Genomic DNA, 13,857 nt, shown 5'->3' with positions numbered 1-13,857 from the left:
TTTTCACATTTCTTCTGTGGAGTTTAGTATTCAGAAGATATAACAAATGATGTCTGGGCAATGGATCAGCATGCTCGCTACACTCCCTGTGGTAGTCTTGGAATTAGAACATCTAGGCAAGGCTTTTTTTCAGAGGTTACTCATTTCTCTTGCTGCTAAAATAGACCCATGGCCCCCAAGTATTAATGAAAGAGCCCAGGCTCTGCACACCAATTCTGCCTTTTTATAGATTCTGTGGCTGTTTGTAGGGGGCCAGACTGTTGTGGAGTGATCATCCCATTTCTGAAGGATGGCTTGGCATTTGAATACCGACACCTTTTTTGATAGGAAAAAATGCTGCATACAGGAGTATGGTGGAGCCTCAGGATTTGGAACTGAAATACGTGGACCTCAAGATTTTCTGTTATCCTCCTCGGGGCTTTTTTGTAGGTCCTTCATGTAGAAGTTGAGTAATGTGGCAGAAATCTTTCATGCCAATTGATTCTTAACCAAATAACACCATACTCCACATATCACAAAAATGAATTAGTACCTCTTAAAATCACTGAGCACAATATCAGGATTTACTATTGCATTGAATGAATCTTCCAGTGATTCTCATTGCAGAAGAACTTGATTCCAGTAACAGATCACATGTGATTTTAAATTTTTTAAACCTAAAAATATGTTTTGACTGAAAAAGAATGCAGCAAGTCATCAGTGAATAGGACAATAATGCTTTGTGTAAAGCCCATTGCAAACTGCTGGTTTACAGAGCTCCTAGTCATGCTCTTGTGTATTTGGCAGGTCTGATTAAATCTACAGTGATGGAAAAATCTCATTAATTAAGATCCAGAAAAACTACATGACATTTTGGAGGAAATCATATGCTAGAAGAATATATTTAGTCAATACAGCACACTCTGTTCTTTAGCTTGAACCAATCCTCAATATTCAACTCCAGTAATACAGTAAGGTTACTAGTACTAAAAATTCTACAAGTACTTAGCTTTTTCTATGTGGTCTTAACCATTGGGATACTCAGGCTGCTGACATGTTTTGCCGGAGCTTTTTCAAGGTGTTATCCCTGAAAAGAAGATTGTATAATTAACCCTGTACTTTATTAATAAAAGGGACTATTAACCCCATACAGTCAAAACTTGGTTTGCGAGTAACGCGGTTTGCAAGTGTTTTGCAAGACGAGCAAAACATTTGAGCAAATCGTGCCTCGCAAACCGAGCATTCACTCAATTTGCGAGCACCCCCAAAGAACCGGCATCACCCCCTTTCCCCCCCCACAAACTGGAATTGCCCGCCTGCCCAAACACAAGCCCTTACCCCGATCTGGCACCAGCACGCAGCACCAACTCACAGGACGTGCCAGTGCCTGAAGATCCTGCCTCTTGCCTGGGCTGGGCCTTGAGCATCTGCCAAAAGACCTTGAGCATCTGCACATGCTCAAGGCCTTTTGGCAGATGCTCAAGGCCCAGCCCAGGCAAGAGGCAGGATCTTCAGGCACCGGCACGTCCTGTTAGTTGGTGCTGCGTGTTGGTACCAGATCGGGATAAGGGCTTGTGTTTGAGCGGGCGGGTGATGCTGGTTCACGGGGGGGGGGGGCGTTCATGGGTGGGCGATGCCGGTTCGCAGCAGGGGAGCGATGCTGGGGGGGGGGGGTGGAAGCACGCTAGTGGCCTAGGAAGTGGGGGGTCTTTTTGGGATGTGGGGTGAGGTGGAAAAGCGCAGGTGGCCTCGGGGGTGGGGGGTGGGGGGGGACCAATCAAGCGAGTTTCCCTTACTTCCTGTGAGGAAACTCGCTTTGATATATGAGCACTTTGGTTTACGAGCATGCTTATGGAACGAATTATGCTCGTAAAGCAAGGTTCCACTGTACTTTATTAATAAAAGGGACTTTTAATCACTACTACAACTTTCATTTCAAATTTATGGATAGATGCATACCAATTTACTTCACCCGCCAGCTTTAGAAACCACTTTCTTCTCACACAAAGATGGCGGCAGCATCTTACTGCGCTACTTAAATACCTTAACGTCAGCACAGCTGATCGCACGTATCATTTACTGCAATTGCCAGCAAAACAGAAAAGGCACCATTGATCTTAAACCCCTTTTTATTAAATTATTTTTAACAAAGATCTCAGTCAGGTTTCTTTTTAGTAGTTTGAAATCCCTCCCCACAGAATATGGGTTAAAGATAAAATGAGCTGAGATTTAACTTTTGCACTTGCACTTAATAATTTAATTTTAATAGATAATTTTTATTTTAAAGTTGGATAGTTGAAGAACAGTTTATCTAGAACCTGTGACGAACCTGCATGTCAAGCTTAAGGCAATGACTATATGGAGCCTGAAGTGGTGTTCTGAGGTTCTTATGAAAAATGTATCTGCTTGAATAAGAAGGATATATTTATGCATGAATTGAGAAATTCTATATAAGAAGCCTAAAGTTAGGTACCTAACTTACCCCCTCATTTACAAACACATAGCGTGGGTTTTAGCGCCTGCAGCGGTGGTAACTGCTCTGAATTCCTATGAGTGTCAGAGCAGTTACCGGCGCTGAAACCCATGCTATACGTTTGTAAAAGAGGGGGTTAATTAGTAAATTGGCTTAAAAATGAGCTTTAACAAGATCATATTAAAGACTTGCCTTTTTAAAATTTAATCTTTCACCACAGGAAAATAGAAGAGTTCCTGGATTTCAAACAATGTGACACCAGTTTGATGGAATCCATTTTAGTGGATTACTACGTGACAGGATTCTGGTGGGCTAAAGAGATGAATTTTAGCCTTCAGCAAATATCTGATTTTATGGACGTAATACGCTTGATGCTATACAATCTTGAAAGTAAGTATAATAGGTTAAATGAGCAATAACAATATTGATCCATATTGTTAAAACATACGGGTTAAGGTTACAATAAAATATATTCTTTTTGATTTTAGAGAAGAAATATTTTCCTGTTAGGTAACAAAATAACAGAATGGACTGCCTAGTTTTGTTTTATATGCAGCATTATTGGGCATATGTAAGAGAAAATACAGCAGCTTGAAAAAGGACTCATAACCTTGTGTATTTTTCATATTTTGCTATCTAAAGAATACAGTCTAAAGAATACAAAACAAACTTCTACTTTTTAAACATGAAAGAACAATTGTAAAAATATTCAGAAATTAAACATAAAAAACATTAAGGGAAAGAAACATTATCAACATGTGCTACTGTTAAAATGTTATTTCACTACAAGACATGTTATTTTACAAGACATGTTATTTTAGCAGTAGCCCACATTGATAAATTCCCCGTTATATCTTCATGCCAATTGACTTGGTACTCTTTTTGCAATAATAGCAGCCATGAGTTCTCTAGGATAAGTTTCTTTCAACAACTTGGGAAAATATTTTTAAATTGCTGTATTCACTGATCAGCAATAGTTAGTATCAGCTTATTTTGGAAATAAATAAGTATTTATATAAATAAAAATAAAATGAAAAAATAATAAAGCAAATAAATGTGTGGCATAGTGGTTAAAGCTACAGCCTCAGCACCCTGGGGTTGTGGATTCAAACCCACGCTGCTCCTTATGACCCTGGGCAAGTCACTTAATACCCCCATTGCCCCAGGTACATTAGATAGATTGTGAGCCCACCAGGACAGATAGGGAAAATGCATGAGTACCTGAATAAATTAATGTAAACCGTTCTGAGCTCCCTTGGGAGAACGGTATAAAAAATTGAATAAATAAATAAATAAATAAATTTTAAAATAATGTGCTCAGTGCTCCTCCACATAGGTCATAAAGCAAAAGACCAAAAATATTGGGAACCATCATCGCATTCCCTTATTAAGAGCAGTAAGAGCGGATAGCGTAGCTGGTTTTAAGAAAGGTTTGGACAATTTCCTGAGGGAAAAGTCCATAGTTTGTTATTGGAAAAAGAACATGGGGGAAGCTACTGCTTCCCCTGGATCAGTAGCATGGAATGTTGCTGCTACTTGGGTTTTGGCCAGGTACTAGGGACCTAGATTGGCCACCGTAAGAACATACTATTGGGCTTGATGGACCATTGGTCTGATCCAGTAGGCTATTCTTATGTTCTTAATAATATAAGATATAGTAACATAGTAGATGACGGCAGATAAAGACCCGAATGGTCCATCCAGTCTGCCCAACCTGATTCAATTTAAATTTTTTTTTTTTTTTCTTCTTAGCTATTTCTGGGCGAGAATCCAAAGCTTTACCCGGTACTGTGCTTGGGTTCCAACTACCGAAATCTCTGTTAAGACTTACTCCAGCCCATCTACACCCTCCCAGCCATTGAAGCCCTCCCCTGCCCATCCTCCTCCAAACGGCCATACATAGACGCAGACCGTACAAGTCTGCCCAGTAACTGGCCTAGTTCAATCTTTAATACATGCACTTACCTGATTTACTGGTTTCAAAAAATCGATGTGATATAGTCCCAATGTGATTAATAAATTCACCACCATGTGAGAAAAAATATGAGTACTAAATAGCACAATTGTCCTCAGTAACCTTCAAATGTAGTCCACCAAAATCATGATATTGTAATACATAGTTCTCCTCTCCAACTCCTCCAAGCGAATTCCGTTCTCCTACTCTGGCTGAGTTTCACATTACTTCTTCAGGGAGAACAAACTATGAAAAAAACAAATCCACATATCATTGTCCATACAAATTTCTTGCTCAAAATATCTGAATAAATCCAAAATCTTGCACTTAAATCTACAAAGAACAGAAGCGGATTTATCAGTGGAACACTATTATTCAATTCAGACTCAATCATCAAATTTATTGGCCAATTGTATAGCAAAGATAGTACGCGATGATGTTTAATGGGTAGGATTTAAAAACTCTAATTTTGATCATGCTGAGGTTTCCACCATAAGCTCAGCTAGCACTTGATGTTGTGACTTTAGAATAACATAAATCCCAGTCTGATAATTCTGCCTGTTATATACAATATTTATGTGCAAGATTTTGGATTTATTCAGATATTCTGGGAAGAAATTTGTATGAACAATGATAAGTGGTTTTGGTTTTTTCATAGTTTGTTCTCCCTGAAGAAGTAATGTGATTTTGCTTGGAGGAGTTGGAGAGGAGAACTATGTATTACAATATCATGATTTTGGTGGAATATATTTGAAAATTACTGAGGACAATTCTGTTATTTAGTACTCATATTTTTCTCACATGGTGATGAATTTATTAATCACATTGGGACTACATCACATTGACTTTTTGAAACCAGCATATCAGATAAGTTTCAAGTTTGTTCTGACTTGATATACCGCTTTTACATACCAAGGCGGTTTACATTTCTACAGTATTAAAAATTAATTAAAAACCTGTGGAATAGACAAACTAATAGTGACTATAAGGACAAAAAGGATTTAAACAAAAGGAAAAAAGGGAAAGGGTACAATATTAAAAATAAAAGGAAAAGGTGCAGGAAAAAACAATAGGGAAAAGGGATTGTCTGGAACAGATGTCTTTGCTTTTTTTTTTTTCATTATCAATCGTAGATCTCATAAGTGTCTTTGAAAAGGAAAGTGCATATGCGTATATTTCTTATGTTATTGAATGACATCTTTAATATTGAAGGAATGCAATGATGATGTGATGATGGTTCACAACACTTTTGGCCTTATGCTTTATGACCTATGTGGAGGAGCACTGAGCACATTATTTTAAAATGTATTTGATTTGTTATTTTTTACTTTTACTTTTATTTATATAAATACTTATTTACAAAATTAGGATAAGTTTCTACCAGATTTGCAGAGCAAGATGGTGCAGATTTTGACCATACTAAAATAGCCCAAGCTTTTTCAAGTTGACTGAAGACTGCAGTCCACAAATGATCTCCATGTTGCTATGGGTTCTTTAACAGATTCAACTCTGGGCTTTGATTGAGGCACTTGAGGACATTCACTTTCTTCTTGTGGAGTTACTCTAGTTTTGTGTTCTTTGCTTAAGAATATCACTGAAAGGTGACATTTTGTTTCCTCCTCGTCCCAGGTTTGTGGCAAACTGGAATAAGTTTTCCATCAAGATCTTCCTATGCTTTGTACCTTCCATCTTTCTCTTGGCCTCTAAAAATATCTCTAGAGTCCTGTTGTTGTAAAGCATTCTCGTAGCTTAATCCTGCTTCCACCATACTTGCAGGAATGGTGTTAGGGTGATGTAATGCTTCCTCCACACACATTGCATATAGAGTTATAACCTACATAGAGCTGCAGACAAAACTTAGGCTGCCTTGTTGACAAGGTGGATTTGATTTAAATCACTATTTAAATCACTAGTCAGAAAGACTTGATTATTAAATCATAGTTTCCTTTTGTCATCTTTATCAAAGCACTTCTTATGATGTTGTTTCATTCAGGCCACCAGGCCTTGCATTTCTTTGTTTCAATGTTTGCATTTTGCATGCATGTCTGCCTGCCTTACCCATAGGTAGAGAAACTTCATTAAAACACTCCCAAACTGGGTCTCTTTTATAGCCTGCTGCCATTATAGGTTTTCTCCTCCAAGGAGAGAATAATACGATAAACCTCAGACTTATACACACAAAGATACCAAGACTTGTGGAGTATTCTGCTCAAAAGGTTTCACTTTTTTATTTTTACTGCTTGCCCTGCCTCCTCACACTTAGCTCCTTGTGCAGATATATAAACTTAGAACTTAAGAGAGAAGGGATTGATTCTGTGTACATTGATTTGCAAAGAAACAATGGGGCTAAGGTCTTTCTATCAACTCTATATTTTATAACATTTTTGGTGTGAAGTAGTAGTATATTATCTCTGCAGACACAAGCTCACAGTTTTGAGAAATGTAAAACCAAGCATCTGTGATAATATCTAATAGATAGAAAAATTGCCCATGACATCATAAATGGATTAATGGAATTCATTTACCCAAAAATTTAAGCATTTGAATATATAGCCTCATGCTACAAAATTAAAAAACTATTCTTTATTTCATGATGAATAACTTTTGGACTGTAATGTATCTTAATTAGAAAACTATCTTCAGATAGATTTTTCCTCAAAAAAGCATTTTATTAACAAAAAAAAATCCAATAAAAAAAAGAATTGATTTTTATCTACCCTGCTTATTAGGCAGATTGGAAGAACCAAACAAATATTTATCTGCTGCCATTGCTTCTGGATGAGCTTCTTACAGCGAGCCGGTGAGGTAAATGCTTCGATGTTCAATGGAATTGAATGAGCATCAGAGTATTTACCTCGCCACCCTGCAGTAAGAAGCTCTTCCGCGGTTTAGTAAAAGGAGTCCTATGTTACTAAGGGGCTTGTTTACTAAACTACATCAAACTGTGACCTTAGTGCATCTATGCTTGCTAAGACCATTTTTGCCATAGCCATAAAATGGCCAATTTTCCATTTTTTAAAAGAATGGCCATGTGTTAATGTTGCCATTAGCACACAGCCATTAAAAAAATGACCATATGAGTGTCTAACATAGCTTAGTAAAAGGGACACCTTTGTAAATACCTATAAGAGCTCTGCATTGAGCAGAGCCTTTTGTAAAATATAGGGGGAATTGTATATGGCATGGGTGCCCACACTTTTTTGGCTTGTGAGCTACTTTTAAGATGATCTACCAACAATAAAATGTAAAAAAACACAAAGCACACTGTACGCATAGAAAATATTAATTATCATTTATATTCCATGGTTTATTCAAAGAGGTCAAGGCAGATGACTTTATGCAATGTCACCTCAGTAACAACTATACAAAAATAGACAAATATACCCCCTCCATTTTTACTAAACCACAATAGCAGTTTTTAGCGCAGGGAGCTGCACTGAATGCTACTCTCGACGCTTATAGGCGCCCTGTGCTTAAAACCTCTATTATGGTTTAGTAAAAGGGGCCATAGTGCAAAATATAGACAGCAGATATAAATTCTCAAAATGGACACATTTTGATCACTAAATTGAAAATAAAATCATTTTTCCTACCTTTGTTGTCTGGTGATTTCATGAGTCTCTGGTTGCACTTCCTTCTGACTGTGCATCCAATATTTCTTCCCGTCTTTCTGCATCCTGCATGCTTCCTCTCCTCTAGACCTCATTCCATTCCCCAACCAACATCGCTCTGTCCCTCCATCTTCCTCTCTCCCTGCCCCCTCTTTCTTTCTGGCTGTCTTTCTTTCTCTTTCCCTCCCTGCCCCACCCTTCCTTTCTGTCTCTTTCTTTCTCTCTCCCTGCCCCACCCTTTCTGTCTGTCTTTCTTTCTCTCTCCCTGCCCCCCTTTCTTTTTCTCCCTGCCCCCCTTTCTTTCTTTCTCTCTCCCTGCCCCACCCTTTCTCTCTGTCTTTCTCTCTCCCTGCTCTACCCTTTCTCTCTGTCTTTGTTTTTCTCTCCCTGCCACACCCCCAAGCCACCGCCGCAGATTTCTCCCTGCTTCCTTGATGCCGCAACAGGCCAGGTGCGTGCAGCGACTGCACGAGTGCCAGGCCTATAAGCCTTCCCCTCCCCCATGTCAATTCTGACATTGGAGAGGAAGTTCCAGGCCAGCCAAGCAGCGATTGGCTGACCTGAAACTTCCTCTCCAGTATCAGAATTGACATCGGGGGAAGGCTTGTGGGCCCCATGCTTGTTCAGTGGCTGCATGCGCCTGGCCTGTTGCTGCGTTGGCGTCAGGGAAGCAGGGAGAACACAAAGGCAACACAAGTCTATCGCAGAGCACGATCGACTTGCGTTGCCTCTGCGATCTACTGGTAGATCGTTATCGACCTTTTGGGCATCCCTGGTATATGGCCTAACCTAGATGTTTCAGTTTCTCCCTTGATGTCTTTTATATTTATTTAAAAAATTTCTTCCCCACTTAACACCTAAAATGAGCCTTCATGTATAACAGCTGTTTATTGTGAGTGATATTAATGGATGAAAATTTGCATTAAAAATCAAAACATTTATATTCTTGAGCAAATCATACTTTATATATTCTGAGAAGTACCAGTGAGCTATGTTCCCTCTAAGTGGAGCACATGAGCAATTGCTCATACATTTTACATGGACCCTACATGGTCTCTCTCAAAAAGGCTGACCTAACCTGATTTCCAAATAAAATTAAACTATAAAAAAATTAATTAAAGTAAAACAATACAATATACTTGATAAAGAGTTTTTTTGTGCTATATACAGAAATGCATTGCTGATAGTGGGATCAAAAATTATGGGTTTATAGAACTTGTCACTCATGAAAAAAAAACTTTCTCGAGCCAGGGCACACTAAAGGTAGTGGCCACGGCTTGAGGCACCCAGAAGTGTGTGGACGCTGCCATGATGACATCACGCATATGCATGACATCATCACGTTGTGCAGAGGTCCTCCAGATGATCCCTGAAAAACCAGTAGGGGGTGCCAGCAGGGAAGAGGGCTGGTGAGAAGGAGAGGCACTGGCACCAGCTGATTGCCTACAGCAGTGTTCCTCAACTACATCAAGCTATAGTACCCCCTAAATCTAACAAATATCAACTGAGTACCCCAACCACAGACTTCCCAAGGCCCACCCAAGCTCTGCCCCAGATCCCATCCCCTTTACTAATTGCATTGCAATTTTTTCCATTCATTTTTCATATACAATATACAGAGCAGATATAAATTCTCAAAATTGACACATTTCAATCACTATATCGAAAATACAATCATTTTACCTACCGGCGATCCTCTGCAGGCTGCTGTAATTAGCTTTAAAGGTGAGACTGGGAGGCCCTGAGGGAAGCCGGAGGATGCTAGAGAGAAAGGGGAAACATGCAGGCCTTTGGCGAATCGGGCAGCGCTGGAACTGTACCGTATAGGGATATTAGCTGGCAGGCGCCTCTCTTCCTCCTCAGTGTGCCACGGCACACTTGGAATCTCAGGAGGCACACAGTTTGAGATACACTGCCTTATAGGGATCATTTACCGGTGAGCCTTTGATTTGTTACATTAGAATCTAATATACCTATGCCCGGAGATCATGGTGGAAGGAACTGTTTTATACATCAAGAAGCATTTTACTGAGTCTCATCCTAAGACTTTGATTTTATTTTCTGTCAATGACAAAAATGAAGCACAGTGGTGCCTCACACAACGAACTTAATTGGTTCCAGGAGCAAGTTTGTTATGCGAAAAGTTCGTTATGTGAAACGCGTTTTCCCATAACAATACATGTTAAAAAAAATAATTCGTTCTGTAGCATAAAATATGCTAAGATGACATAAAAAAAGATAAATTTTTTGTTATTATTTTTATTTAGATACATCTAAAAACATAATTGTTTTTTAAAACAACACACATTTTTTAAATTTAAAGACAGACTAAGTAGAGTCTAATTTTACAGTGAGAGAGGGCAGTTAAGCGCAGTGCCATCAGTTATCCTGCCCCTCTCAGTGAATTGCCTGGGATGGAGGGAGGGAGAGAAGAAGGCAGATGATGGAAGTGGGAAGAACTTGTGCCGTCAGCATCAGGCACAAGCGGGAAAGCAGCAGCGGTGAGGGGCTAGAAGTTATCTTCCTTTCATTCATGTCCTTGCCACCCCCGTCCCTTGGTCGGTCCCACAATTTCACAATTTCCTGCATATCTCCTCCCTCCATTCTTGTAGCCCATAATCTCCTCTCCTGACATCTCCCTGTCCTTTTACTTCCACTATCTTCCTATCCCATCTCTATTCCCTTTTGTCCCTCTCCCCATGATCAATCATCTCACCACCTCTCTCTTCCCTCACCCTCAGGGTTCAAGATTGCTTCCACTCTTTTTCCTGTTGTTCTCTCTGCCTGTCACCCTATGATTTAGCATCCCTTCTGCCCTTGTCCAATATTTCCCCTTCTCTCCCTCCCTCTCATCCCCTGCTCCAACATACCGTATTTCGACTGCCCTTCCATCCCCAGGCCTGCCAACTTCCACTCATTTACTGCTTTCTCCCACCTCTGCCAAAGCCCGCCCCCCCCTCCCGCAGTGATCGGCAACACCAGGCACCCCCCCTCAATCGGTGAAACAGGGCCCCCCCTCGATCGGCGAAACAGGGCCGGCGACTGCTTTCTTCCGCTGCTGTTGAAGTCTGTAAACAACTTTAACACAAGCCACGGGGCTCTAACAGTGCGTATGCTGCCAACGGCTTCCTTCCTCCTTCCTCTCCCCTCATGATGTAACTTCCCATTTGGTTGATGGAGGAGGAGGAGGGTAGCCGGTAGCGTCACGCACACTGCGCGGAAGGATGCAGCTCGGGCGACTTCGTTGTGTGAAACGAAGTTCGTTGTGGGAAGCAAGACCTGAAGTTCGTTGTGCGCAGCGTTCGCTGTGCGAGGCGTCCGTTATGCGAGGCATCAACATTTATTTAGATTCTTAGTTATTAATTCTTAGTTATTGCATGCAAGGGATCTGTAGCTGCAGTCTTTTTTTCAGATTAGGTTTGTATTTCACATTAAATTTTCACATTGAGTTTTATTTTAATAACAAATTAAAATGTGTTTGTTCATTACTTATTCCCAAAAGTGACAGTGATTATAAACGGATCTGTGACTGAAAATAAAATCAACAATAAAATGATTGCCAATGAATTACAGTTCTACATGTGTTCATCTGTCTTATTTAGAAATGTTGTTTACAATATCTTGCCTACGCAAGTTTTTTGACATTTAAACAGCCCCCAAAAAATTGTACCAAGAAAAATTGCTTACAATAATGTTTTATTTTCATTCTGCTGCTTTGCATTGCAGATGAACAAATGTCATTGGAAGATAACTTAAAAGATCTTTGGAGAGCATTGGTTGGAGAAGAAGAGTCTTATTTAGAAATTAATGCTAGCCTAGATGTCTTTAATGTTGATCAGGCTAAGGCTATAATCAACTACTTAAAGACCAGGTATTTTCTAATTTAAGTCCTATTGCATTTACACTGTTCAGTCACTGCAAAATGTCAAGCAATCTATATCCAAATCAGTGTGTTCCCATTTTGAACATTTAAACTCTATTCAAAATACAAAAGCATTAACATGAGTAATCTGACATTTTCATTGCAATGAAAGAAGAGAACGTATAAATTGCATCTCATTAATCACTCAAAGACTACTAAGTAACTTCTTAAATTCATTCAGTGAGTCACTGCAATTCCCCTTGGTCCATTGCCTTCAATAACTCCTTACCTCAACAAATAAATCAGAGAATAATGAATATTTCAGTTATTTTGTCTTATGCAACTTTTACAACATCTTTAAAGTAAAATAGATTTGACAATGCTGTATACAATCTTTACAACTACAAGATAACAATTATAACATGTAGAGGGGCCATTTTTACTAAAGTGCAGTTAAATTTTTGTACTTACCCTGTGTTAGTAACAAATATTAATGAAAGGTTTCTTCAGTTGCTGTGTGATATTATTGGGGCTTGCCCTGCATATCCTCTGCAGTTACCACACAGAAATATTAAGAGCATAAGAATTGCCACTGCTGGGTCAGACCAGTGGTCCATCATGCCCAGCAGTCCACTCATGCGGTAGCCATCTGGTCTAAGACCAGCACCCTAACTGAAACTAGCCCTATCACGCACGTTCTTGTTCAGCAGGAACTTGTCTAACTTTGTCTTGAATCCTTGGAGGGTGTTTTCCCCTATAATAGCCTCTGGAAGAGCGTTCCAGCTTTCTACCACTCTCTGGCTGAAGAAGAACTTCCTTACGTTTGTACGGAATCTATCCCCTTTCAACTTTAGAGAGTGCCCTCTTGTTCTCCCTGCCTTGGAGAGGGTGAACAACCTGTCCTTATTCTGTACCACATGTTAATACTGTTGCTTGTTGTTGAAGAGGTAGAAAGTGCACCTGCACTAATTGTACAAATGACAGCCTGTGTTAAATACTCTAACTTCAGTATGCAGCCCATAACCATTCTGCACCTTCTAATATAGCATAAAGTTAACATACTTGTGTGATTACAGCATACACTAATTCACATTTTAACAGCTTAATGCATTTTCTACTGAGACAGATAAATTATTCCTTGAACCTTCGGGTAGTCAACCTATTCCCGTGAGAACTCTTGTAGAGAGCTTCATTAGCATTCTTTTGCTCCACCTTCCATCCCTCTGGGCTGTCCTCTGATTCCTCAGTTATCACTCTACAAGCGAGATTGTAGGAGTCTGTCTTTTCTGCTCGTGTTTATTTTTCTATTATATTTGGTTTTTGCTTACCATTTGCGAGGCTTTTTCAGTGCTGCAGAGGATCCCAATTTTGGGGCATCTCTGGCTACAGGAGAGCGCAGACTCTAAGGTCAGAAGTCAGCTTCCAAGGGGTAGACTACTTTGCATTGCACTCAATTGGACAGCCTGCAGTAACAGTTCGGGGGCTCAGAGACCGATCCCTTGAGAGCAAGGCTTGCCCCAGATTTTGTTCGTAGTGAGCTTGCGCACAGACCGAGTCACTCCATGGAGGTTTTTCAAGGATTGAGGTCGAATGTTTTACTCTCCTTCTCAGTGTGTGCAAGGTTCTGGTAGGAGTTGAGATCTCCGGCTGGTTCATTGTGGGCTGAGATGCAGTCTGGATTCCAGGCTTGCTTGAGGCAGAAGTTCTCCCTACAAGCGGTCTGCAACTGCTTCACAAGCAGCTTCTAGCATGACACAGGGAGTACAGGTTGATGCCCTTTAAATCTGAATTGGGGGGAGGGTCTTTAGAAGTGGGGTTTTTTTGTGTGTTTTGGAGTTAGAGCCAGAGTCCCCCACCTCTAAAATTCCAAAATCACTAGTTCTTGCACCCCAGTATAGCTCCCCTAGGCTGTCTTTGCTGCTAAAATCACTGCCACACTGGCCATCTTGGATTTTATGATTTAAAATTAAAAGCCTAT

At 40.0% G+C, this 13,857-nt stretch overlaps 1 protein-coding gene across 1 annotated transcript in view; it reads left to right on the top strand.

The window, feature by feature from the left end:
• CABCOCO1 (ciliary associated calcium binding coiled-coil 1) overlaps nucleotides 1–13,857 on the top strand; it is a 166,397-nt gene that overhangs the window by 51,823 nt on the left and 100,717 nt on the right. The window contains exons 3-4 of the mRNA XM_033942110.1: nucleotides 2,673–2,842; nucleotides 11,744–11,888. Of these exons, the coding sequence (XP_033798001.1) occupies nucleotides 2,673–2,842; nucleotides 11,744–11,888 (315 nt within the window). The remainder of the gene's footprint in view (nucleotides 1–2,672; nucleotides 2,843–11,743; nucleotides 11,889–13,857) is intronic.

Source organism: Geotrypetes seraphini, chromosome 4 (assembly GCF_902459505.1).
Source record: "Geotrypetes seraphini chromosome 4, aGeoSer1.1, whole genome shotgun sequence".
Taxonomy (NCBI): domain Eukaryota; kingdom Metazoa; phylum Chordata; class Amphibia; order Gymnophiona; family Dermophiidae; genus Geotrypetes; species Geotrypetes seraphini.
The sequence above is the reverse complement of the archived record's forward strand: the minus strand, read 5'-3'. Positions and strand labels throughout refer to the sequence as shown.